The sequence below is a fragment of the Lagenorhynchus albirostris genome, chromosome X (genome assembly GCF_949774975.1).
Source record: "Lagenorhynchus albirostris chromosome X, mLagAlb1.1, whole genome shotgun sequence".
NCBI classification, from domain to species: Eukaryota; Metazoa; Chordata; class Mammalia; order Artiodactyla; family Delphinidae; genus Lagenorhynchus; species Lagenorhynchus albirostris.
The window spans coordinates 71424427-71449508 of NC_083116.1; the positions used below are offsets into that span (position 1 = coordinate 71424427).

Consider the following 25082-nt stretch of genomic DNA (forward strand, 5'->3'; position numbering starts at 1 on the left):
GGTAGGGTTAAAAGAAAGAAAAACAAAAACCCAAAGAACAGGAAGGCCTTGGTCTACTATTACTGTATCATCACAAGGAGACTCCTCCTTTCTAAACCAAGCTTTCCCTAGCTTGTGTTGGACTCTGGGACAGAAAAACCCTCCGGGATTTTGCACTCTCCAGTGGAACCCTGACTGAGATCAGCTGATAAGATTTCTGGATTCAGATCAGGAGTATCTGCTGATACCTCAAGAAAAGGCCAACTTAAAAAACTTAATTTTAAGAATAACTTTAATTTAGATAACTCATATACAGTAAAGTAGCAGGGCAATTATTTTGAACTCTGTCTCTGAATGCAGTTGGTCTTTCTAGTCACCTGTCAGGCTGCTGCGATGCCTCACACATTTTTCACACTTGTACCTTGCCTTAAGTTCTGCTGTGCCTGACTCTGCCCATGGTGACAGATAGAAGACAATGCCAGTCATGCGACCTGCCACCGTCCCACCTTGAAATCACATTTCCAGGCCTTAATTCCCAGGGCCAAGGGGTCCAATCATCATCCTTGACACATGTCCACACACCACCACCATCACTCCCCCATCCCCTACCCCCAAGCACACTACCAATCTCACAAAGAGAAAAAGAATATCCTACCTGTGTCACCTGCTTTTCTGGAGTGGCAGTGGGAATATCCAGGACAGACATATTGCTCTCATCTTGAAATACAGAGGCATCTCGAGACATACTGAGGGATGTGTTGGTATCATACAAGTCAGGAGGCTGTGGCACAAATCATACAACTTAGCTTCTATTTAGTAAAGGGAGCAAGAAATACAGAGAACTCCCCTTTAGAGCATTCACTGCAGAAAAAGGTCATGCAGAACAATCCATTTAAAGAGAAAACATAGTTTTGACATAGTTTTATGGACAGATTTTTGGGTATCTCACAAATGTTGCTCATTCTAGCAGAGAGGCATCTGATGTATATGATCAGAAGCCTGAAGCAGAAAAGCATCAAAGCTATGGGACAATTCTATGTCCTAACAGCCTTTATGGTCAATAACCTAATTTCTTCTAAGCCTTGTCTTATTGTTTTTAGGCCCAGGGCTTTATACCAGTGCCATTTAGATTGTTTGGTTTAGAGACATCTAATAGAAAATGGGATAAAGAAATTTCAGTTCCAACCAGAGCATGGAATGGGGTAAGAGCTTATGAGCTCACCAGAGGATGCTATGAGGCAAAATGGCATGGTGAAAAACCATGGACTTTGGAGTAAACTGCCCTGGGTTTGAGTCCTGGCTCTACCATTTGCTAGCTGAGTAACTTTAACAAATTACTTAATTTCTCTAAGCCTTGATTTCCTCAACTGTGAAACACGGATGATAATGTCTACCTCACAAGGTTGTTTGGGAGAATTAAGAGATATGTATATGCTCCTTACCCAATGCTTGGTAGTCAACAAATTACAGCTTCCTTCCTTCTTCCCTCTCCTGAAGAGAACAGGGGTTTAACAAACCGTCTAATTCAGTGAAAGGAGGGCAGGAGGGACTAAAAAAGAACAGGCTGGAAAAGTAGGAAAGCATTCTCTAAAAAGCTGGCTGCGGGTAGAAATATTATGTGGCTATTAAAAATGTTTTCAAAGACTATTTAATGAAATAAAATGCTCATGATATAATGTGAAGCGAAAACAAGACAAGATCATAATGACCAATTTCACTTTAAAAATATGTCTATAGGGCTTCGCTGGTGGCACAGTGGTTGAGAGTCCGCCTGCCGATGCAGGGGACACAGGTTCGTGCCCCGGTCCGGGAAGATCCCACATGCCGCGGAGCAGCTGGGCCCGTGAGCCATGGCCGCTGAGCCTGCACGTCCGGACCCTGTGCTCCGCAACGGGAGAGGCCACAACAGTAAGAGGACCACATACCGCAAAAAAAAAAAATGTGTCTATAAACGCACACGTACACGCATTACAGATTTGAAACACGCCAAAATGTTCACAGTGGTTGGTTCTTTCTGACTGGTGGACTTGATTTTAAGTAACTTATTTATTCTGTATATTTTCCAATGTGTCCCAATGAACATGTTACTTTTATCAACAAAAAACCCACATGTGTTACTTTGCTGTTGGTTTTGTTGTTGTTGTTTTTAAAGTAAACAAGGCTGATTGGGAACAGGGTTTTGGAGAAAGAGAGGCAAAACAGAATTCAAAGCATTACACTGCAAATAAACTAGTTGTGGAACAAAAGAAGAGAAAATCAGGGAATGAAACGCTATGTGGGAAAATGTAAAGCAAGCAATTTTAGAGAAAGTGTTAAGCTGAATGTATGGTGCAATATAAGCTGGGTAGAAATAGTTGAGTGAAAATACATTATTGATTACCACCATTTAGAGCTGGAAGTAAAGTAAGATTACTGTCATGTTTCTACACAACAAAATTGTATTATGACAGGTTAAACTTACACAAACACACTTTAATAGCATTTGGGTTTGAGAGTAGTTATGAGTAAGGACAATCACTCATGCGCATCTTCCTCAGGTTTAGAAATAATGCACTGGGCTTTCTAATTTAAAACGTGTATATATGAGTGAAGGCAATGATCAGAGAGTGAACTGGAATAATGAAGAGGCAATACCTACACCCTACTCCTCATAGGAGATCCTCTTAACTGCACAAAACAACAGCTACTGCTCCGGAGGAAGAACAGTTGCCAGGTTTTCCTCCACCATTTGTAGTGTGGGAGGGGAAGGGAAGAAAGGAAGATGGCTTCTGGGTCTAAGGGTCTGACTCACCAAAGGGCTAGCCTTAGGCTGTCACAGAGCAGAGCAAACACGCCACTCAGTAGTTAGACTCTCCTGGGGAATGATGGCTAAAACCCAGGCTTTAACTTACCACAAAGGGTCTTGTGGAAGCTGTGGGCCTATTAGCAAATAGGACCTTCCTGGGCAACATCACTCACCCAAGCCCCCTTGACCCAATCTGCCCACACACTCCAAGAGCCTTTCCTTGTTCTGGGCCTGGAAGACGTATCTTAGGGCTCTTTATACTTGGCCCCTCAGTGGCCTAGGTTTTGGGGTGAAAGAGAGAGTAAAAGATAGGTAAGGAGAGTGCATGAATGAGATATAGACAGCAATTATCCAACAGAGATCACACAGGTTGCATTATTAGTTCAGAGTGAAACCTGAGCAGAATGGAAAAACGTTTTCCAGTGGGAATTGGGAGAAATATGCATTAGAATATTTGGTTAAATTTGAAAGGGCCTCTGAGAACCCTGTAGGTGACTTTCATACAGATAAGGAAATAAACATTTCCTGAATGTCTACTATGTGCTGGGCAAATGACCTTGTTTAATGTTTGCAACAACCTTGAAAAGTACATTTTAGAGAAACGGAAACTGGATTAGAGGGGTTAAGTTAACTTTCCAAGTTCACAAAGCTAGATAGCAGCAGAGCTAAGACTCAAACCCAGGACTGTTTTATACCAACCTTCATGTACTTTCCACTTTACCATAGTGCCTCCAATACAGTTATATTCTGGTAAGTCTTATTATTCAAATATACCAGCCCTCTAAGAGTATAGTATAGATGAAAGAGACTCTTAGTACATTCAAGGGTCAGATCAGAAAGAATAAAAATTTCTTATTAATCTTGCTCTCTAGTCTTTCACATGAAAATTGAAGAACATTATAAAACATTACCTGTCTTCATTTATGGGGAGAGCGAGTCAATCCAGGAAAATGGGTGACATCTGAGCTACACTGAGATATCTCAGAAGGAATGAGTAATCAGGCATCTATAAGGCACAGGAACAATGTGGCCCATGTCTATACTCTAGGGATGTCCTAGAACCCCAATGCATGAGGCAAGGGAGCCCCAGAGACTCAAGAGAATGCCTCTGGCCATGGTAGTCAGGAATCTGGTATTCCTAAATACTGCCTAAACAACTAAGATCCCACCCCGTTCATTCATCCCATATCTGTCTCTTCTGGATTCAACAAGGCTACCAAGACCCACGGCCCTCACTCACCTTAGCCTTTGAGAAGACAAGAAAGCACACGAAAGGCATATGAAGAGGAAGGACAGAGAAGAAGGGTATCTCAGTAAATACATCTGTTAACATGCTCCCAAGTTCCCAAACCAAAAAGAAAACTGTAAGAGGAGGCTTCTAGTCCTCAGACTCACCTGAGGTGTGTAAGGCCCTGGGGTCATTGGGTCCAAGCTTTCTAACTCTGCTTCCTCCAAAGCTGCTTCTTTAGCTGTGCAAATATCCTTCTCAAGTTGAGTCAAATGCTCATCATACTGAGAAATAAAGAAAATTAGTGAATTCATTCAACATTTGTTTTAGACACTGGGGATACAAAAGTTGTAAAAAGAGCAAATGAAAATCCCTGTCTTCAAAGAGCTTCTATTCTAGTGGCAGGACACATATGGTAATTAAAGTAAATAATTACATAGTTTATTAAAAACATTTAGTACTAGGTAAGAAAATAAAGCAGGGGAGGAACTAAGGGATGTGGGCTGAGGTTTGGGGTGGGATATTACATTTTAAAACAGGATAGGCAGAGAAGGCCTCCTCATCACTCTAGGGAACAAAGGGATTCCAGAAAGCTAGATCCTAAGGGGACCTCCTCTTTACCACTTACCTCAGTCAATGTCTGGTAACAGACGTTCACAATCTCCTGAGCAGTCTTGGTATACTGACTTTCAGGCCCTAAAAATGAAAAGAGAATGCCATTACCTTTGCAGACTTCAGTTCCAGAAATTTACATTCTGTCACCAGCGGTAGTGTCCCATTACCCTAGATCCAAAAAATCATGCTTCAGCTTTAACTTGGACTCTTGCTCTACTTTTGGAGGTAGAAAATTTCAAACACATACAAAAACAGAGACACTAATAAAATGAACTCCCATGTACCCATTACTCAATGTCAATGATTATCAATACATGGTCAGCCCTGTTTCATTTACACCAACTTTGACACTTCCCAAATTATTCTGAAGCAAATTGCAGCATTTCATTTCATCCATAAATTGTTCAGTATGTGTCTTTAAGGACTCTAAAAAAATAACTATGTATGATACTATAATGGTAGATACTTGTCACTATACATCTGTCAAAACCCACAGAATGTACAATACCCAGAGTGAACCCTAATGTAAACTATGGACTTTGGGTGATAATGATGTGTCAACGTAGGTTCATTGATTTTAACAAATGTACCACCTTAGTGGGGGAGGCTGATAACAGGGGAAGCTGAGCATGTGTAGGGGCACAGGGTATATGGGGACTCTGTACCTTCTGCTCAATTTTGCTCTAAACTGCTCTAAAAAATAAAGTCTATTTAAAAAAAACCAAACAACTGTATTACACCTAAAATAGTTAACAATAATTCTTTAATATTATTAAACAGCCAGTCAACATTCAAATTTCCCCAACTGTTTTACAAATGTTCTTTTACATTTGATTTTTTGGAATCATAATCCAAATAAGGTCCACACACTGCATCTGACTGATGTAAGACACTTTGATCTATTAGGTGATTCTTAACCAAACTACACAGCTCCCCATACAGTTTTTGTCACAAGTTGCAAACTGGTGGCTTGCAGGTCAATCCAATTTTATTTGGCTCACAAAAAAATCAGTTCAGGTGGTGATCGTTTCATAATGTGCAGAAATGTCAAATCATTGTATTGTACACCTAGAACTAACATATTGTTGTAGGTCAATTATACTTCAATTAAAAAAAATCACTTCAGTTTGTGAAAATGGATTGAGCTGTGCACTCATAATATATACACTTTTCTGTATGTAAACTATACCTCAATAAAAAGTTAAAAAAAATCTTAGTTGGCAACATTCAACAATCAAGAGATTTCATATAAAAACCCAAATGTCTGGCTTCTCTTAAAAAAGTAAAAGATGTGGCAACACAGGGTTAACATTCTCATAATGCACCGATGGGCTGGATCTGAGTAGCAGCTGTCCCTTTTAGATAAGGCATGTGTTTCCCAGGTTACCTTGGTCCCTACCAGGTCTGCTTAATTCATTTACGCCCGGACCCTGAAGGCATCTGAGTTTTTACTCCCTGCCTTAATTGCTTTATAATATTCTTTAACATACTGTTCATTCACCTAATCATTCATAAAACATTTTTGAGTACCTTCTAGGTGCCAGGCACTAGACACAGAAAGGAGTAAGATATAGACCATATCCTCAAGAAGTTATGGTCTAGCACAGTGAGATAGACTATAAACAAATGGGGCAATACAATGCAGTGAAAAAATCTATACAGGGCTCAGTAGAGGCATAGAGGAGGAAGTAGCCAATTTGGGGATGTAAGAAGGAAAGCAGAATTAGGAAAGGCTTCTCAGAGGAGGTGATGCTTGAATTAAATGTACTATTTATCAGGACGTAAAGGATAAAAAATATACCACAAGTGAAGTTTTCGTGCCGTAACTACTCTATTGCAAGCTATTATACAAATAAATAAGTCTCCTTCAGTTAAAATCTCTCACAAGCATAGGTCATCTGTTCTTTTATTTATTTATGGCTGCGCTGGGTCTTCGTTGCTGCATGCGGGCTTTCTCTAGCTGCGGTGAGCGGGGGGCTGCTCTCTTCGTTGCGGTGCGCAGGCTTCTCATTGCCGTGGCTTCTCTTGCTGCGGAGCACGAGCTCTAGGCGCGCGGCTTCAGTAATTGTGGCACTCGGGCTTAGTAGCTGTGGCTTGTGGGCTCTAGAGCACAGGCTCAGTAGTTGTGGCGCACAGGCTTAGTTGCTCCGCGGCATGTGGGATCTTCCTGGACCAGGGCACGAACCCGTGTCCCCTGCATTGGCAGGCGGATTCTTAACCACTGAGCCACGAGGGAAGTCCCAGGTCATCTATTCTTTATAAAAGATAAGTAAAGCTGTGTCCTCACACAAGCTGACTGTGCCAAACACAAACCAGAAAGAAAACGCAGTCAACCAAAAGATATTCAGGACATGTATAAAGACAGCCAGAGCTGGCTCACAGTCAAGAACAGTCTGAGTGATAAGAAGACCGAAGCTGAAGTTTCTGAGTTCTAATCTTCTAGGGCCACCAGTAGGTTGGGTCCTCAAAGTACTGATGGACACAGACTGCAAAAGTTATCAGACAAGCTTTCATGTTGATAGAAATGCATGATGTTAGAGAAAACAGGCTGCATACAGGTTAGAGCCCTCCTTCACCAGGCCAGTACATCAGCTTATTGCAGTATCCTGGCTCTTATACCTACCTACCTGACTCATCCCTCAAACTCCAGCCTATAGAATAAGAATTCAGCTCTTCAGTTTTGAAACCTAAACATACACCAACGCTTTCAATATCTCAGTGCTCTCATAACACAAGGAAAAATTAGTTTATACATTTGCAAAGTTTTTTCTTACTTTAAACCATTTAAAAAATGTGACCTCGGGCTTCCCTGGTGGCGCAGTGGTTGGGAGTCCGCCTGCCAGTTCAGGGGACATGGGTTCGTGCCCCGGTCTGGGAAGATCCCACATGCCGCGGAGCAGCTGGGCCCATGAGCCATGGCCGCTGAGCCTGCACGTCCGGAGCCTGGGCTCCGCAATGGGAGAGGTCACAACAGTGAGATGCCCGCGTACCGTAAAAAAAAAAAAAGATGTGACCTCTTCATCACCCATTTTCTTTGCAACACACAACTCTAAAGAAATACCCACGGGCTTCCCTGGTGGCGCAGTGGCTAAGAATCCGCCTGCCAATTCAGGGGACACAGGTTCGAGCCCTGGTCTGGGAAGATCCCACATGCCGCGGAGCAATGAAGCCCGTGCGCCTAGAGCCCGTGCTCCATAACAAGAGAAGCCACCACAAAGAGAAGCCCACGCACCACAACAAAGAGTAACCCCTGCTCGCTGCTACTAGAGAGAGCCTGTGTGCAGCAACGAAGACCCAATGCAGCCAAAGATAAATAAATAAATAAATTTGTATTAAGAAAACCCTAAAAAAGTAAAATAAATACCCACTAATAAAACCCCCAGAATATAAAAAAATACACTTACTTATATAGCTGACATACTTCTCTGTGTGTTTTGATTACTAGCTGTGTCTGTTCTCAGTTTCTGACAGTCCATGCTCTCAAGAGCTACAAGGGTTTCAGCTATTTAACTCTATTATAACTCTATTATTAACTCTATTATATGCAAAGTGGCACTGAAGTATAATATTTTGGATCAAAGATGGTGGTGGAGTTGGCAAACCACTGTTAACATCACCAAAAACGGATAAAAATACAGATATTTTCTTAACCCTACCTATACCAGAAATTTGTTTGTTCATTTATTTATTTATGGCTGCACTGGGTCTTCGTTGCTGCACACGGGTGGTGAGTGGGGGTTACTCTTTGTTGTGGTGCATGGGCTTCTCATTGCGGTGGCTTCTCCTTGCGGAGCACGGGCTCTAGGCGTGCAGACTTCAGTAGTTGTGGCACGTGGGCTTAGTAGTTGTGATGCACGGGCTTAGCTGCTCCATGGCAAGTGGGGTCTTCCTGGACCAGGGCTTGAACCTATGTCCCCTGCATTTGCAGGCGGATTCTCAACCACTGTGCCACCAGTTAAGTCCCTACACCAGAAATTCTTGAATGGAGTGGTAATGAGTGAGATTCATGAACCCCTCAAACTGTAAACAGAATTCTGTATATAATACATATTTTTCTGAGTAGAAGATCCATAGTTTTCCATCAGATTCTCAAAGGGGTCCATAACCATCTCCATAATGCTAAAAATATTGCTCTATATTCTGCAGCAATCAGGTGCTTACCAAAAGTAGGATGATCAGGGCTTCCCTGGGCACAATGGTTGAGAATCCACCTGCCAATGCAGGGGACACGGGTTCAAGCCCCGGTCCAGGAAGACCCCACGTGCCGCGGAGCAGCTAAGCCCGTGCGCCACAACCACTGAGCCTGTGCTCTAGAGCTTGCGAGCCACAACTACTGAGCCCACGTGCCACAACTACTGAAGCTTGCGTGCCTAGAACCTGTGCTCCGCAATGAGAAGCCACTGCAATGAGAAGTCCGCACACCGCAATGAAGAGTAGCCCCCGCTCGCTGCAACTAGAGAAAGCCCATGCACAGCAACGAAGACTCAACGCAGCCAAAAATAAATAAACAAACAAATAAAAGTAGGATGATCAGCTTTAAGTTTCTCAGCTTAGGAAGAGAAGAGTCATCCAGTGAAAAGACATACACAGACAACAGGGCCTCTGCGGGAATAATAAAGATACTGTGGCTATTGTGGGGAAAAAGAGGAGGCAGAAACTGAATTCCAATTTCCCGGTCTCTAAAGGATTACTATACAGAAAATCAGAATTTATGAAGAGTAATTTCCAGGATGACATGAAAATGAATGTGAAAGATAAAACTGTCTATGAATTATCACTGTGCCCTACAGGAGAACAAGTGACCCATTTGCAAAACGAAATGTTTTTCTGAATAATTTTGTTTTTCTTCTCTCTCCTTATCTAGTAAATCATGGCAAAGCAACTGCAAATATCTAAGAAATATATTTATATTTATACTTTGCCTCATTCATAAGGATTGGCAGTAGCCTACAGAATCACATGTAATTCAAATCAAATGTCCTTAAATAGTGATAATTCCAATGACAGCTTTGGAAAGTTGATATTCCACCAAAATCAAAGAAAATTCCTTTTGTCATTTCTAAGTTAATTTTCCTCTTTAGTAATGTCAGGAGAAGAGAAGAAAGTTACAAGCTTTGTGGTTCTAGTTAGAGAGGGAAAACAAGTATTATTGCTATCTAAAAGGTTTCAGAGAAAAATACCAGTTGAGTTGGTGAGCAGTCCTATGCAACCAAGAGAAGAGGGTTTGTGATCACTCCTAAGCTCCTATTTCCTTTGAGAACATTTCCACAAATACTAAAAATAACCTTCCTCCTAAGAAGATGAACACTGTGCCAAAACAAGCATAAATTATTATCCTGACAGTGAACAGTGTGGGGGATATGCATGTGTTGCAATGTGAATCATTAAAATTAAAAAATAAAATCTCAGTAGCAGTAGAAAGCTTAAAAAAAATCAGTGCCAGATTTAAAAAGAAAAAAAAGGAAAAATGTGCACAGCTAATTCCTAAAGAAACTAGAATTACTAAATTCAATTATGCATAGTCCACAGATCCCAAAAAAGATGAGCTTGGGCTCTCCTAATTCTTAGATATTTATCTCAAACTAGGTCCAGAAAAGGTAAAAAGAGAAGTGAATCTAACCTTTCAGACTGTAGCTAGGCTCTTTACATTAGGTATGATGTAGATCAAATGCAAATTAAGATGTTTAGTTTCCAAGATAAGAGGTTTGAGCTCTCAAACCATTGTAACAGAACTTTACTCAGAATCTGGATTAGAAACTCAAGAAGCTAGAAAATCCAGAGGGGAACTGGGGTAATAAATCTCACTGGGCATGGGTAGGATTTACATTCAGGACCTACCTCATTAAAAGTCCCAAAGAATGTTAAAATACTTTTTTCCCCCAAATGGACCATTCCATTTAGCAACTTAAAAACTACACATATAGCCTTAGCTAAACACACTCATCTCATATTTCTACAATTAGAAAAACAACAATATAGACAATTCAAAACACCTTTTCTTGTAGAATAAAATTTATAACAGCCTAACTCTTCATTTTTAAGTACTTACTGGAAGCCAGGTATAGTGCTAGGCTCTGATGATACGAAGATACAAAAATAAAAAACAGAACAAAACAACAAAAAACAAGAGATAAGTCCTTGTCCTTGATGCCCTTTCACGGCTTCATGGAAGATAAATATACACAAATTCATAATTTCAACAACATACCAAGCACTAAGGGATCATAGAGAAAGTAGCAACTGTGTCAGAGAATGAGGCAGTGTTAAAGAACACTTCTTTGAAACTGTTTTCATCAGGTCAACAGTGATATGCTAACTGCCAAATCCACTCAACATTTTTCAGACTCAACCCTAGAAGTGCTATGTTACATACGCAATTGACGTTCACTTCTTTTCCTTGAAATTCTCCAAGCCCGAGCTTCTACTGCACCACACTTCACTTTTTCTGGGTACTCCACCTCTCTCTTTGACCGTTAGTTCATTCAACAGATATTTACCAAGTGTTTACTATGTGCCAAGAATTATCCTACACACTGGGATATGAGACAGACATGGTTCCTGCCTCCATGGAGCTTAGAGCAATCACTTATTAGATTTAGGCCATTTTTCTTTCTGTGCCCATTTTTCTTTCTATACTCTTCACCTAACTCTACATGATGCCAACTGTAATAGCTTATATAGAATAAACACGGGGAAGTTAACATTGATTTATATCCTTCATGGTAATAAGGTTTTTTGTTTTGTTTCTCCTGGCACCACAGAAAATACACTGCCTTGACAATACATTATAGAAACTCCCAGGCTGACAGAAAGCCTATTTTTCTATATCTCCTTTTTCTTTTAATAAATAATAAATAATAATTTTTATTTTCCCAAATGCTGTTTTTGGAAATGTGGGCTTTGTTGTAGCCTTAACACTTTCTGGTGCATATTTGTTTTCTAGCATATTATAATATCTCACTCACCATAAGTACAGGACTTTCAGTGAGATGATGCCTTGTAACAGATTGCTATATCACTATTTACTAGCTCAATACAGTACATAAGAGAAGAGGGCTAGTAACTTATGGACATCCTATGTCTATTCCCTATCAAACTCAAGCAGATAATGAATTCTTTTTTTTTTTTTTTGATAATGAATTCTTGAACAACAAACAAGTATTCTCACAGAAATGAAATGTCAAAAGACAATTATCACTGGGCAATCTCCCTCTACTTCAGCCACAGTATTTATTTATATATACATATACACACACACACATTTTATTGAGGTATAGTTGATTTATATATTAGTTTCAGGTGTACAACATAGTAATTCAAAATCTTTATCGATTATAGTCCATTTAATTATAAAATATTGGCTGTATTCCCTGTGCCATACAATATATCACTGTACCCTTTTTATACATAGTAGCAGCCACAGTATTTTTTAAAATTGAAGTACAGCTGATTTACAATGTTGTGATAGTTTCAGGTGTCCAGCAAAGTGATTCCATTATACATCTACATATATCTATTCTTTTCTGATTCTTTTTCATTATAGATTATTATAAGATACTGAATATAGTTCCCTGTACTATACAGTAGGTCCTTGTTGATTATCTATTTTATATACAGTAGTGTGTATTTGTTAATCCCAAACTCCTAATTTATCCCTCTCCCCACCTTCCCCCTTTGGTAATTGTAAATTTGTTTTCTACGTCTGTGAGTCTATTTGTTTTGTAAGTAAGTTCTTTTGTATCATTTTTTTAGATTCCACAAAAAAGTGATATCATATGATCTTTGTCTTTTGCTGTCTGACTTACTACATTTAGTATGATAATCTCCAGGTCCATCCCATGTTGCTACAAATGGCATTACTTCATTCTTTTTTATGGCTGAGTAATATTCAATTGTGTGTATGTATGTGTGTATATATATATTACATCTTCTTTACCCATTCATCTGTTGATGGACATTGTTTCCATGTCTTAGCTATTGTAAATAGTGCTGCTATAAACACTGGGGTGCGTGTATCTTTTTTTTTTTCTCGCTGTGTCGTGCAGCATATGGGATCTTAGTTCCCCGACAAGGGATTGAACTCGTGCTCCCTGCAATGGAAGCATGGAGTCTTAACCACTGGACCACCAGGGAAGTCCCCTTGCATGTATCTTTTTGAATTAGAGTTTTCATCTTTTCCAGATAAATGCCCAGGAGTGGAGTTGCTGGATCATATGGTAACTCTATTTTTAGTTTTTTTTAAGGAACCTCCATACTGTTCTCCATAGCAAGCAGCCACAGTATTTTTAAAAGCAAAGTAGAAATCCAATTTAGATTTTTTTTCCAGAAACATTCAAAATGATATTCAGTTCACTCTTTTGCCTTTTTGAGTCACATATGAACAGATTTTATTTAAACAAGATCACATACTTAGACGAATGAAAAATTGTCCATAATATAATGTCAACTGAAAAAAGAAAATTATAGAACAGAATATATGCTTTCATTTGTCAAAAAAAGAAAAAGTATATGGTGTGTACAGAAAAAGGCCCAGAATGCTTCACACCAAAACTAACACTACTCTGGAGAATGGGATGGGTAAAGGGGAAGGACAGGGAGATTTTTCCTTTTCACTATATACAATTCTATATGGTCTGATTTTTTTTAATGCACATGTAACATTTTTATGATGGAAAATTTTAGTTTAAGTTATATACTTGAATTTTACAGAAATAATTTGGCAAAGATTTTAAAACACTGATAATCTCCAGTGTTGGACAGGCTGTAGGGAAACAGGCATTCTCCTTCACTGTTATTTTTATTATAAACAGGTACAGACAGCCCTTTTGGAACACAGTTTTAGAACATCAAAATTTCCTACAAAAATATTCCTACAAATGTGCAAGGATATCAATTATGATATATATTTATGCTATGGAATACATTAAAAAGAATGATAGAGATCTCTATGTACTAACAATAAGACAGGATCAGTAAAGATGTCAATTCTCCCCAAATTGATCTATAGGTTTAACTCAATTCCTATCAAAATCCCAGCAAGACTTTTTTGTAGATATAGACAAGATTCTTCTAAAATTTACATGGAAAGGCTAAAGAATAAGAAAACAATTTAGAAAAAGAATAAAGTGAAAGGAATCACTCTACCTGATGATAAGACTTACTACATAGCTACAGTAATCACGGCAATGTGCAGAGGAACAGATACGTAGGTCAGTGGAACAAAGTAAACCCAGAAACAGACCTACACATTTAACTGATTTTTTACAAAGGTGCTCACAGCAACTCACTGGAGTAACAGTCTTCTCAACCAACAATAATGGAACAATTGGACATCCACAGGCAAAAAGAAAATGAACCTCAACCTAAATCTCATGCCATATATAAAAATAAATTCAAAATGGATCATGGGGCTTCCCTGGTGGCACAGTGGTTAAGAATCTGCCTGCCAATGCAGGGGACACGGGTTCAAGCCCTGGTCCGGGAAGTTCCCACATGCCAGGAAGTCCGGGAAGTCCCACAAGACCTTAGGTTAAGCAAAGTCTTCTTAGAGACATACTGGAAGCACAGTCCAAAAAGAAGAAACTGATAAATTGGATTTCATCAAAATTAAACATTTTATGCTCTTCCAAAGTTACTGTCAAAAGACTGAAAAGACACAGGCTAGAAAAAAATCTTTGTAAATCATATATCTAGGGACTTCCTGGTGGTGTAGTGGTTAAGAATCTGCCTGCCAATGCAGGGGACACGGGTTCGAGCCCTGGTCCAGGAAGACCCCACATGCCACGAAGCAACTAAGCCCGTGCGTCACAACTACTGAGCCTGTGCTCTAGAGCTCGTGAGCCACAACTACTGAAGAGTCCGTGAGCCACAACTACTGAAGCCCGCGTGCTGCAACTACTGAAGCCCGTGAGCCTAGAGCCTGTGCTCCACCAACAAGAGAAGCCACTGCAATGAGAAGCACGTGCACCGTAATGAAAGAGTAGCCCCTGCTCGCCGCAACTAGAGAAAGCCCACAAGAAGCAACGCGGCCAAAAAAAAAAAGTCATATCTAATAAAGGACATACCTAGAATATATAAAGAACCCTCAAAACTCATTAATCATAAGAAAACAATGCAATTAAAACCAGGGCAAAGAAACGAACAGACACTTCACCAAAGAAAATATATGGATGGCAAATAATCACATGAAAAGACGTTTAACATCAACAGCCATTAGGGGAATGCAAAGTAAAAACACAATGAGATAGATGAATGGATACAATTTTTTAAAACAGTGGTAATACCAAATACTGTGGAGAAACGATGATTCATAATTGTTGGTGGGAATGCAACTTGGTACGGGCACTCTGGAAGAGTACAGCAGTTTCTCACAAAACCACACATACATCTACCATCATATTCTTAAGCATTTATTCCAGAGAAATGAAAATTTATATTCACACAAAATCCTGTATACTAATGTTCACAGCAGCTTTATTCATAAGCAAAATACTGGAAAACTGAATGTCTTTCAATGACTGAATGGTTGAACAAACTCTAGTGAGATGGAACACTACTCAACAATTTAAAAAATGAACTACTGACACATACAATAATTTTGATGGATCTCAAGAGAATTATATTTAGTGAAAAAAATCAATCTCAAAAATATTATATTATTCTTTATATAACATGCTCAAGTTTCAAAACTATAGAGATGGAGAAGAGTAAAGAGGTTGCCAGGGAACAAGGAGAATGGTGGGTGCACGTGGAGGGACATGGATGCATAGGGGTAGCGTCAGGGAGTTCTTTTGTGATGACAGACCAGTTCTAAACCTTGATGGTGGTGGTGGTGGTGGTGGTGGTGTGATGGCATAAAACTGCATAAAACTATCCACATGCACAAATGAATACAGATTGTTTTAAAGGTGCAAACTGAATAAGGTCTGTAATCTAATTAACGGTAATGCATCAATATCAATTTCCTGATTTTGATATTGAACCACAGCTATGTAAGATGTCACCATTGGAGGAAGGTGGGTGATGGGTATATAGGACTCTACACTATTTTTGTAATTTCTTGAGTCTAAAATTATTTCAAAATGGAAGCTTAAAAAAGAGGATCAGGATATATTCATGAGTAGAGAGCAAATTACAGAATAATTATCTATAAAAATGACAATTTTTGTAAAAAAAACCCAAAAGTTAAAAACTATTTATGTGTAATTACTTAACATGTTTTGTATAAGTACAGAAAAAAGTATAGACGGGCTTCCCTGGTGGCGCAGTGGTTGAGAGTCCGCCTGCCGATGCAGGAGACATGGGTTCGTGCCCCGGTCCAGGAAGATCCCACGTCACGGAGTGGCTGGGCCCGTGAGCCATGGCTGCTGAGCCTGCGCGTCTGGAGCCTGTGCTCCGCAACGGGAGAGTCCACAACAGTGAGAGGCCCGCGTACGGCAAAAAAAGAAAAAAAAAAGTATAGACGGATACACACCAAACTGTTACCTCTAGGGAATAAAACTATGGGAGATAGGAGCGGGAGGGCAGGAACAAGCTTTTTTTTTTTTTTCCAGGAGAAGGATGGATTTACCACTTGCAGCAAGTAGGGAGAACAATGGGGATATTTCCCAAAGCAGTGTCTCTGGAAGAAGCTTTAATATTTAATTCTATTTCTGTATTGTTTGACCTTTTTCTAAGTATGAATTATTAAAGAGGTCTATCTGACAGGAATGTGAATGATAGGTTAGAAAGAGGTTAAGTCTAAAGGCTGGGACACTGGCCAGGTGACTACTTATTGTAATAATCTAGGCAAAATATAATGAGGGTTTTAGTGATATGCTTGAAGTTGGGGATTTATTCAAGGGAAAGAATCAAAAGTAACTCTGAGGTTTCCAGATGTAGCTACTCAGTGACACTAGCACCCCATTCAACCCAGATTGGAAACAGTAAAGGAGTGAGTCAAGTAAAGGACAGAGGGAGAAAACTGGAATAGAGAAAGGTTGGAAGAACACTCAGTTTGAAGCATGTTTCAAGTTCCACTGGGACATCCAACAGGAAATGTTCAGCAGGTGGTTGGGATATGATATAGATCTTTCCCCAGAATAGAGTTGAGAGTCACCAGGGAAGAGGTAGTAATTAAAGTTGTAGGAACAGGCAGAAGAACATTCAGTAAAGGAGATTGAAAAGGAATGGTCAAAGAGGTAGGAGGAAAGTAAGAGCTGAAAGTTGTTATGAAGCCAATCATACTACAGTTTCAAGGAAGAAATGGTCAGTAATGTCAAATACTGGGGTGAGATCAAGATAAGGACTTGAAAAGTGCCCACTATACCAGGCAATTATGTAATACTGTTCACTTGGTATGCCGGGCAGGGTAGAACCAGATTAAAGCTAAGTGAGGCATGAATGGCAGGTCAAGAATAGCAGAGAAACGTTACATATTCGTTTAAAAAAAAAAAGAAATCCTCATCCATGCTACAACATGGATGGTTGAACCTTGGAAACATTATGCAAAGTGAAATACAAGCCAGACACAGAAGGACAAATATTCTATGTACTGTATGATTCCACTCATATGAGGTACCTAGAAGAGGCAAATTCACAGACAGAAAGTAGAACAGAGGTTACCAAGAACTGGGGGAACGGGAGAATGTGGTTACTGTTTAATGGGTACTGAGTTTCTGTCTGGGATGATGAAAAGGTTCTGGAAATGGATAGTGGTGATGGTTGCACAACACTGTGAGTGTACTTAATGCCACTGAACTGTAAACTTAAAAATGGTTAAAAAAGGTAAATTTTTATGTTGTGTAAATTTTACCATTTTTACGATCAAAAGAGATTTTATTCTCTTCAATGATGTGAGAGACTTAACTTGTATGTAGGAATACGTATACCTTGGCCCCAATCTAAGGAGAGTCATTGACAGAAAGAAAGAAAACCTTAATATTTATTAATGGCCAAACTTACAGAGTAGTCTCAAGGACAGACTTAGAAACTAGTACACAGAAATACTTTAAGCATTATATTAACCTACGAACAATACTATTCTTCAAACTGATTGAAACCTTTAGATTTAATAATCACTTTGGGGGCGGGGAGCACATGTACAACAGTAGCAAAACTTTTAAATTAACTAGGAATAGGGACTTCCCTGGTGACGCAGTGGTTAAGAATCCGCCTGCCAATGCAGGGGAAAGGGGTTCGATCCCTGGTCCGGGAAGATCCCACATGCCGTGGAGCAACTAAGTCCGTGCGCCACGACTGAGCCCACACACCCCAACTACTGAAGCCCACGCACCTAGAGCCCGTGCTCTGCAACGAGAGAAGCCACTGCAATGAGAAGTCTGCGCATCGCAATGAAGAGTAGCCCCTGCTCGCTGCAACTAGAGAAAGCCCACGTGCAGCAACAAAGACCCAACGCAGCCAAAATTAAAATAAATTTATAAATTAATTAATTAATTAACTAGGGAAAAACTCAACAAGAAAAAAGTAGATGCTCAATAGCAACAAAAACTATAAAACATAGAAATAAACAAAAGATGCCTAGAAATTATACAAAAAACCTAGAAGTCTTTGTTGCGGGAGGTAAAAGAAAAATTGAATAAATGAAGAAACATGAGCTCCTAGATGAAGAAGCGTATTATTATAAAGATACACACTCTCTTCAAATTAATCCACAAATTAAAATGTCAATATTATCTACCTACCTACCTATCTATTTATGGACAAGATAGAATCTAACAAAAATGATCCTAGAGTGTATTTAGGGTACTTGGGTGAAGACAGTCTAGCAGAGGAATTCAAAATGATAAAGTCTGAATGATGATCACAGTGATACTATCTGGTGGTAACAGTGCAGACTGGATAAACAAACACATAAAACAAAATAGAAAGCTCCAAAATAGGTTCAAGAATATATATAAGAATTTAGTATATGATAAAGGTGGTATTTTATACTAATGTAGAAAAGGATAGACTATTCCATAAATACAACTTGAACACTTTGGCTAATCCTTTGGAAGAGAAAATAAGTTAGATATTTACCTTATACCTTAGATTCTATTTTTAAAAATCAATAAACATTCAAACGTTTAAAATGTTATATGTATTAGAAAAAAATACGGTTGGATATCTTGGGGGTAGGGAAGGTCTCTTAAACAATTATACCAAAGATAGAATTCATAAAGGCAAAGACTGATAAATGTAACTACATAAAAATGAAGTTTCTATATGTCAGAAAATACCATAAACCTAAAAGACCTCTGGGCATGATAGAGTAACTGCTATTGGACTAGTCTTCCCACTGTAACCAGAAAACTGGAAAAAACACATGAAACAACTGTTTCCAACCAGGAAGTATAGGACTGTGATTCTTGAGAGAAAGGAAATAAAGGAAGTGAGCCCTATAATTGTCCTTAGCTTTCTGCCGAACCCAAGAAAAGCACAGCTAAGTCTTGCTAAGTCATAGAGCCAGATAGTGGAGTCTGAGGAGGCTAAAACAGCTGTAAACTGCAGGACAGATCTGGAGAGAAGAGAACTCCACAGAAAAATAACCTAAGATCTTCCCAGTTTACCTTACATTTAAATCAAACGTTAAGTATTAAGGCCTCTGCCAACGATTTAAGACTTTGTGGCTTTGTTAAGACCAGTAAAAAATGTGGGCTGTGTTTTTCAGACAGGATTTATCTGTATGACTCTCTCACTGACATGGAATGTTGTGTGCCTTTTAAGACTATTGCAGATAGTTCCAATCCCAAGTTTTGGGTTTCCTTGATTATTAACGTTCCTTCAAATGTAATTTGAACATGAACAGAGGCTCTGAGATTGATTCAGTACCTACGTGGTATCTGGAAGGCCTAAAGGCCTAAACTCCAATATCAGTGTGTAGTCCATCACCACCACCTCAAGTACAAGACTGTGTCCTCCAATATGTACTGCATACTTCCAGATGCAGTTTCATCTGGAGTATTACTTATCTTCCACTTGTTGCCCGATGATAACCTTAGTGTTAAGCATTCTAGCTATGTACAATATAGCTCATGTGTCATATACATGATAATACAGGATAAGTCAATGAAGGTATATAAAATGCTATGGAAATACGCCACTATGCAGTGTGATATTATGTGTGAAGGATCTGAATGGAAAGAGTCAAAATAATGTTAACTAGAGATACCATTCTACTAATTTTGGTTAGTAAAATTTTTTGAAATAAAAATTTTAAAGCAGGGAATAGATTCCACATGGACTTTGTTACTATTATATATATATATATTTATATATATATATATACATACACACACATACACACATATATTTTTTTGCGGTACGTGGGCCTCTCACCACTGCGGCCTCTCCCGCTGTGGAGCACAGGCTCCGGACGCACAGGCTCAGCAGCCATGGCCCACGGGCCCACGGGCCCAGCCGCTCTGCGGCACGCAGGATCCTCCCGGACCAGGGCATGAACCCATGTCCCCTGCATTGGCAGGCGGACTCCCAACCACTGCGCCACCAGGGAAGCCCCTGTTACTGTTAATTAGAAACAGAGGCAGGTTCGTATCTGGCCAAACCAACACAGTTTTAAACAAAAGTATTATTTTGTGTATAGTACCTGATGGTAGGAAACATCTCATATGTGCCTTCAACTCCATGATGGGTGTCCTTTTAGTATAAAAAATGTGACATTTCTTATCTCATGACACCATTTACCCTTACAGCCCCATCCAGAGGTTTCTTACACTCTCACCCACTGGTTAAGGATGGGGGGAAGACAGCGTTCCAGGCTGTCCACTGCTACTACCAAATTATTATTTACTTCCCCTTGGAGAAAAGAAAAAAATCCCTCCTACTTTGAGGCTTGTTCTCTACTATGCCAGAGGTTGAAAACCAGCTGCCTTGGAGCCAGATTTGGCCTGCAGACAGATGTTTTTATTTGGCTTGCACAGTTAAAATAATTTTTTTAACTATTTGCAAATATGTAAAAATTGGGAAATGTCATACACACAAAAATCCAGATTTTCAGCTTCTCCTGAAAAATTAAGATACCTAGTGACACTGTATACTCATCTCCTTAGGAAAACAATCAGATGTAGTAAAGTACAAGCCTCTTTAGATGGAATATGTACTCTTCCAGTTTACCACAATCCACACCTGGCCCACCTCACTCATTTACATTACTTGCCTGGCCCCTATAGGCCACCTGAGTCTGAGATCTTTGCTCTTCACCTTTACTCACCATCATTAATCTACTCACATTCACCAAGGACTTGCACACCTGGCACAATCTTCTTGGCTCCAAATCCCTCCCCATCATGGTGGGTTACTCTAACATTCACATGTACCACCCATCCAAAATCCTTGCAAATCCTCATGCCAATGGTTCGCACCTCCACTCCAGCCAAACATATCCACGACTATATCCAGAATGTTGTCTTTACTAAAAACTGCTTCACCTCTGAAAGTTTCAATGCCAACATCCTACACTTCCTTATCACAGCCTTGTATCTGTCTAGTTTTTTCATTCTCTCTCTGAGATCTCAAGGAAACTTGCATCCCCATTAACTCCTGTCTCTGTCAAGCCTCTCCTGGCTTTAGTTCAAAAACTAAGGCAATGTGTAGCAGTATACTGAAGAAAGCTATAGGATCACTGTCATTTATCTTTCTTCATCAGCAGTTTTACTTGAAGATGGAGGTGAGTGTGGGGGAGGGGGAGGATATAAAATAATTCGGTAAGAAATTTGAAACGTTAAAGTACAAAGAGATTTCGCCTAATACAAAATCAGTATAAATTTAAAAGATAAAACATGAATTGCCAAAGAAATTTCAAGCTTTTGTAGAGCTGCTTTGGGATACTCCCCCCAAACTAGAGGCTATGTAGTCATAATTCTCTGCTATAAAGGGACCTTTGGTGACAAAGTTTGAGAAGCTCAACCATCAACTTTTTTTTTCTTGCTAACACTGTCAATTCCCGATCTTTGCGACACATCCAGAAACAAAATCCCAATCCTGAATCAATTCTACCATCTGCCTTGTTTCCTCATGTGGTTTGATGAGCACTGACAAGTTACCCAACTGTGCCAATTGATGCTGTTATAAAGATGAATGATCTCCAACTTCAGCTGGACCCTCAAAGGCTGCTCAGTATTTCTGAAATGTCTCTAAGTCAGCTCCTTTTCAAATTTCCTACAAGAGATAATTCAAACCCTTATCTACATTTCTCTTCAAATTCTCTCTCCCACCACCTCACCCACTCTTAGCAAAAGACCCCATTTGCTACTTTGCAGAGAAAATGAGAGGCTACTGGGCAGAAACTTTCTCAATGTTTATATTCCCATTCTCATAGGAGTCCTATCTTATATTCTTATTTTTCTTCTCTTTCACCTATACAAACATCCCCTGTCCAACTGCCTTCGTCCCCTCCAAAACATTGATTACAGTCTTCCGTCTTCCCTTCACGGGCAAATTTCAGTCTCCACTTAATTCTCACTCATTTATATCCTCTGTAGTCTGGCTTTTGATTCTACCACTGCACTGAAATAGCTCTTCTAATGACCGTTCTCTTTGGTCTTCTCCGTAGCACTTGACCTGTTGGCCATTTTCCTCTTCTCTTGGTTTCCAGGACATTACTCTCTTCTGGTTTTCCTTTTTTCATTCTGGTCACTCCTCAGTATTCTCCACCTGATCCCTTAAATGTTGATTTGGTATTTGTCGAGTATATTCTCATCCTACATTCCCTCTTAACAGTGGGTCTTAACTTTTTTGAGTCACATACAACTTTCGTAGTATGATAAAGCTATGGTCTGAAAAACATACAACCATATTTCACCTATAGCATCAGGGGGTTCAAGGAATGTACCCTACTCCCTATTTGAGCTCATCTACTTATATTTTTATATGCTGATGATTTGAAAAAAATATCCGTATGTACAAATAGTACAGACTTCTCTTCTGAGCTTTGGACCTCTATATAGCTAACTACCTACTGAAAGTCTTCACTTGCATGTCCTACCTTAATACAATATAGCCCAAATTGAACTCTACCACTTTCCTCCAAAACCACTCCTCCTATATTTCCTATTACAGTCAGCCCTCTGTATCCACAGGTTTTGCAACCATGGAAATCAACCAACTGTAGGTCGAAAATATTTGCAAAAAAAAATTCCAGAAAGTTCCAAAGAGTAAAACTTGATTTTTCTGCACACTGGCAACTATTTACATTGCATTTATAACTACTTACACAGCATTTACATTGTATTGGGTACTGTAGGTAATCTAGAGATGATTTAAAGTATATGGGAGGATGTGTGTAGGTTATATGCAAATACTATGCCATTTTATATAAGTGACTTGAACATCTGCAGATTTTGGTATCCATGGGAGTCATGGAACCAATCCCCTGCAGATATCAAGGGACAACTATATTAGTCAATGACACCACCAGTTTGCCCAAGTCAGAATTCTGAATGTCATCTGACTTATCCATCCTTCCAAAAAACGGAAATTTCTTTATTTTTAATTACAAAAGTATTTCATGCTCAATTAAAAAAATTCAAACACCTAAGTACAAAAAAGTATAAAGTGAAGATTATCCTCCACCTCTCCCTTTAGTAATTTTACTCTATGTCAACAATTGAACAAAATAGTGACTGAGCCCTTTAGATGGGGGATGTGCTCTCCAGTTCATCCATTCCTACTGAGCCTGTTTACTCATTTATATAAATGTTACCTGTCTGGCCTCCACAGGATCTGAATTTGCAACTCCTTCTGTAAATACTGTTGAGTGATCTAGTTTTCAAGAGTACATATCTTGGATATATTTTGATATCAGCATATGTAAGGTACAGCTTTATTTGTTAGCTAATCTACCATTCTGATGGCTAAACAGTATTCCATCATATAGATGTACTGTAATTTAACTAATTTCCTATTGTTGGATATTTAGAATGTTCCTATATATCTTTGCAATTACAAACAATGTTGCAATTACAAACATATGTACATTTGTACCTATGCCTTTGCAAACCTGTGTGGAGTATTCCTTTGAGATGAACTTGCTTAGTCAAAGGGAATACACATTTATAGTCCTCTAAAGAGTTTGTACTGATTTATGTTCTCACCAAGAGCATAAGAGTACTTGGCATCATTTTGAATTCTCCCTGTCCTTTACCCATACCCTCAACTTCCAACCATTTATGAAGGTATCAATCCTGCTTCCTCAATATCTCTACCATCTGTCCCCATCTTTCCATTCTTATTGCTACTTAACTTAGTTCAAGCTCTCAGTACTTTTAACTTGGACTGTTGCCAATAGTTTCTTTACTGGTCTCCATATTTCATTTTCCCTCCTATCTATTCTTCAGATAGCTTCCAGAACGATCTTACTAAACTACCTGTTATGATGGTCTGTCCTTTTAAAGGCATACTAGGCCTTTCATGACTTGGCCCCATCTAACTTTAAAAACTAATCTCTTAACACCAAAACTAGCTCCCACTTTGCACCCTAGCCAAACTCAACTATTTGCACTGCCCTATCCAAGGCAGTCTTATCTTTTTAGCATTTGCACTATCTACCTGGAACTTCTTCCCCACCCTTCTCCACTTGACTATTTGTTTGGCACAGCAGGTGCTCACTAAAGAATTAGCTACAATAATCGTCATCCTTCAAAATTTAGCTCAAAAATCACCTCCTCGTGAAAGAGTTTCCTGCCTTCCATACCAGTAGAAAACTTGGAAAACATACAAAAGATGAAAATGAAGACAACCGTAACCTTACATCTCAGAAATAATCACTTATCACCAGCACGTCTTTTTTCTATGTATCTTTTCTTAAAAGCATAACTGAGATGACATAAAGTTATGTTCTGCTTTTCTCACTTAACATTCTAAGCACTTTTGTCATTAGCTTGTTTTTTTTTAACACCTTTATTGGAGTATAATTGCTTTACAATGGTGTTTCTGTTTTATAACAAAAAAATATGGAACGCTTCATGAATTTGCGTGTCATCCTTGTGCACAGGCCATGCTAATCTTCACTGTATCGCTCCAATTTTAGTATATGTGCTGCCGAAGTGAGCACTGTCATTAGTTTTTAAAATAAGCTTTCAATCTTTACACAGCAATCCATCATACAGGTGGCACAATAACTAGTCATTCCCTTTACATTAACCATTCAGGTTATTTCTAATTAATATAAATGACATTATCATGAACAGCTTTGTCTGTACCTCTGATTAGGATAGATTATCCTACCACATGCTAAGCATTTACATGCATTATTTTATTTAATCCTCACGATAGCCCTCTGAGGAGGGTATTATTATTTTCCCCATTTTACAGAAAAGAAAGCAGAGTCTAAGTTACTTGTCCAAAGTCACAGTGCTATGAAGTGGTGGGGCCAATATTCAAATTCAAGTCTACCTGACTATAAAGTCTGTTCACTTAACGATTTTTAGGTCTCAATGCTGTCAAAGAGCTTTCTAAAAATGTCTAACAATGTTACAC

At 39.1% G+C, this 25082-nt stretch overlaps 1 protein-coding gene and 1 non-coding gene across 9 annotated transcripts in view; both read right to left on the reverse strand.

Moving 5' to 3' along the window:
- The window catches only part of TAF1 (TATA-box binding protein associated factor 1), a 97515-nt gene that overhangs the window by 12459 nt on the left and 59974 nt on the right, over positions 1-25082 (reverse strand). For 6 of the 8 annotated variants that reach the window (XM_060138471.1, XM_060138470.1, XM_060138478.1 and 3 more), the window contains exons 33-35: positions 4621-4688; positions 4160-4276; positions 635-760 (exon numbers count right to left, since the gene is read on the reverse strand). In XM_060138471.1, coding sequence (XP_059994454.1) covers positions 635-760; positions 4160-4276; positions 4621-4688 — 311 coding nt within the window. Of the gene's footprint in view, positions 1-634; positions 761-4159; positions 4277-4620; positions 4689-4755; positions 4821-21654; positions 21765-25082 lie in introns of those variants that run through there. The other 2 variants (XM_060138476.1, XM_060138475.1) reach the window with 2 other exon arrangements.
- LOC132514202 (U6 spliceosomal RNA) lies at positions 24551-24657 on the reverse strand. The gene has a single exon (XR_009538689.1). It is a non-coding gene; the product is annotated as a U6 spliceosomal RNA (small nuclear RNA).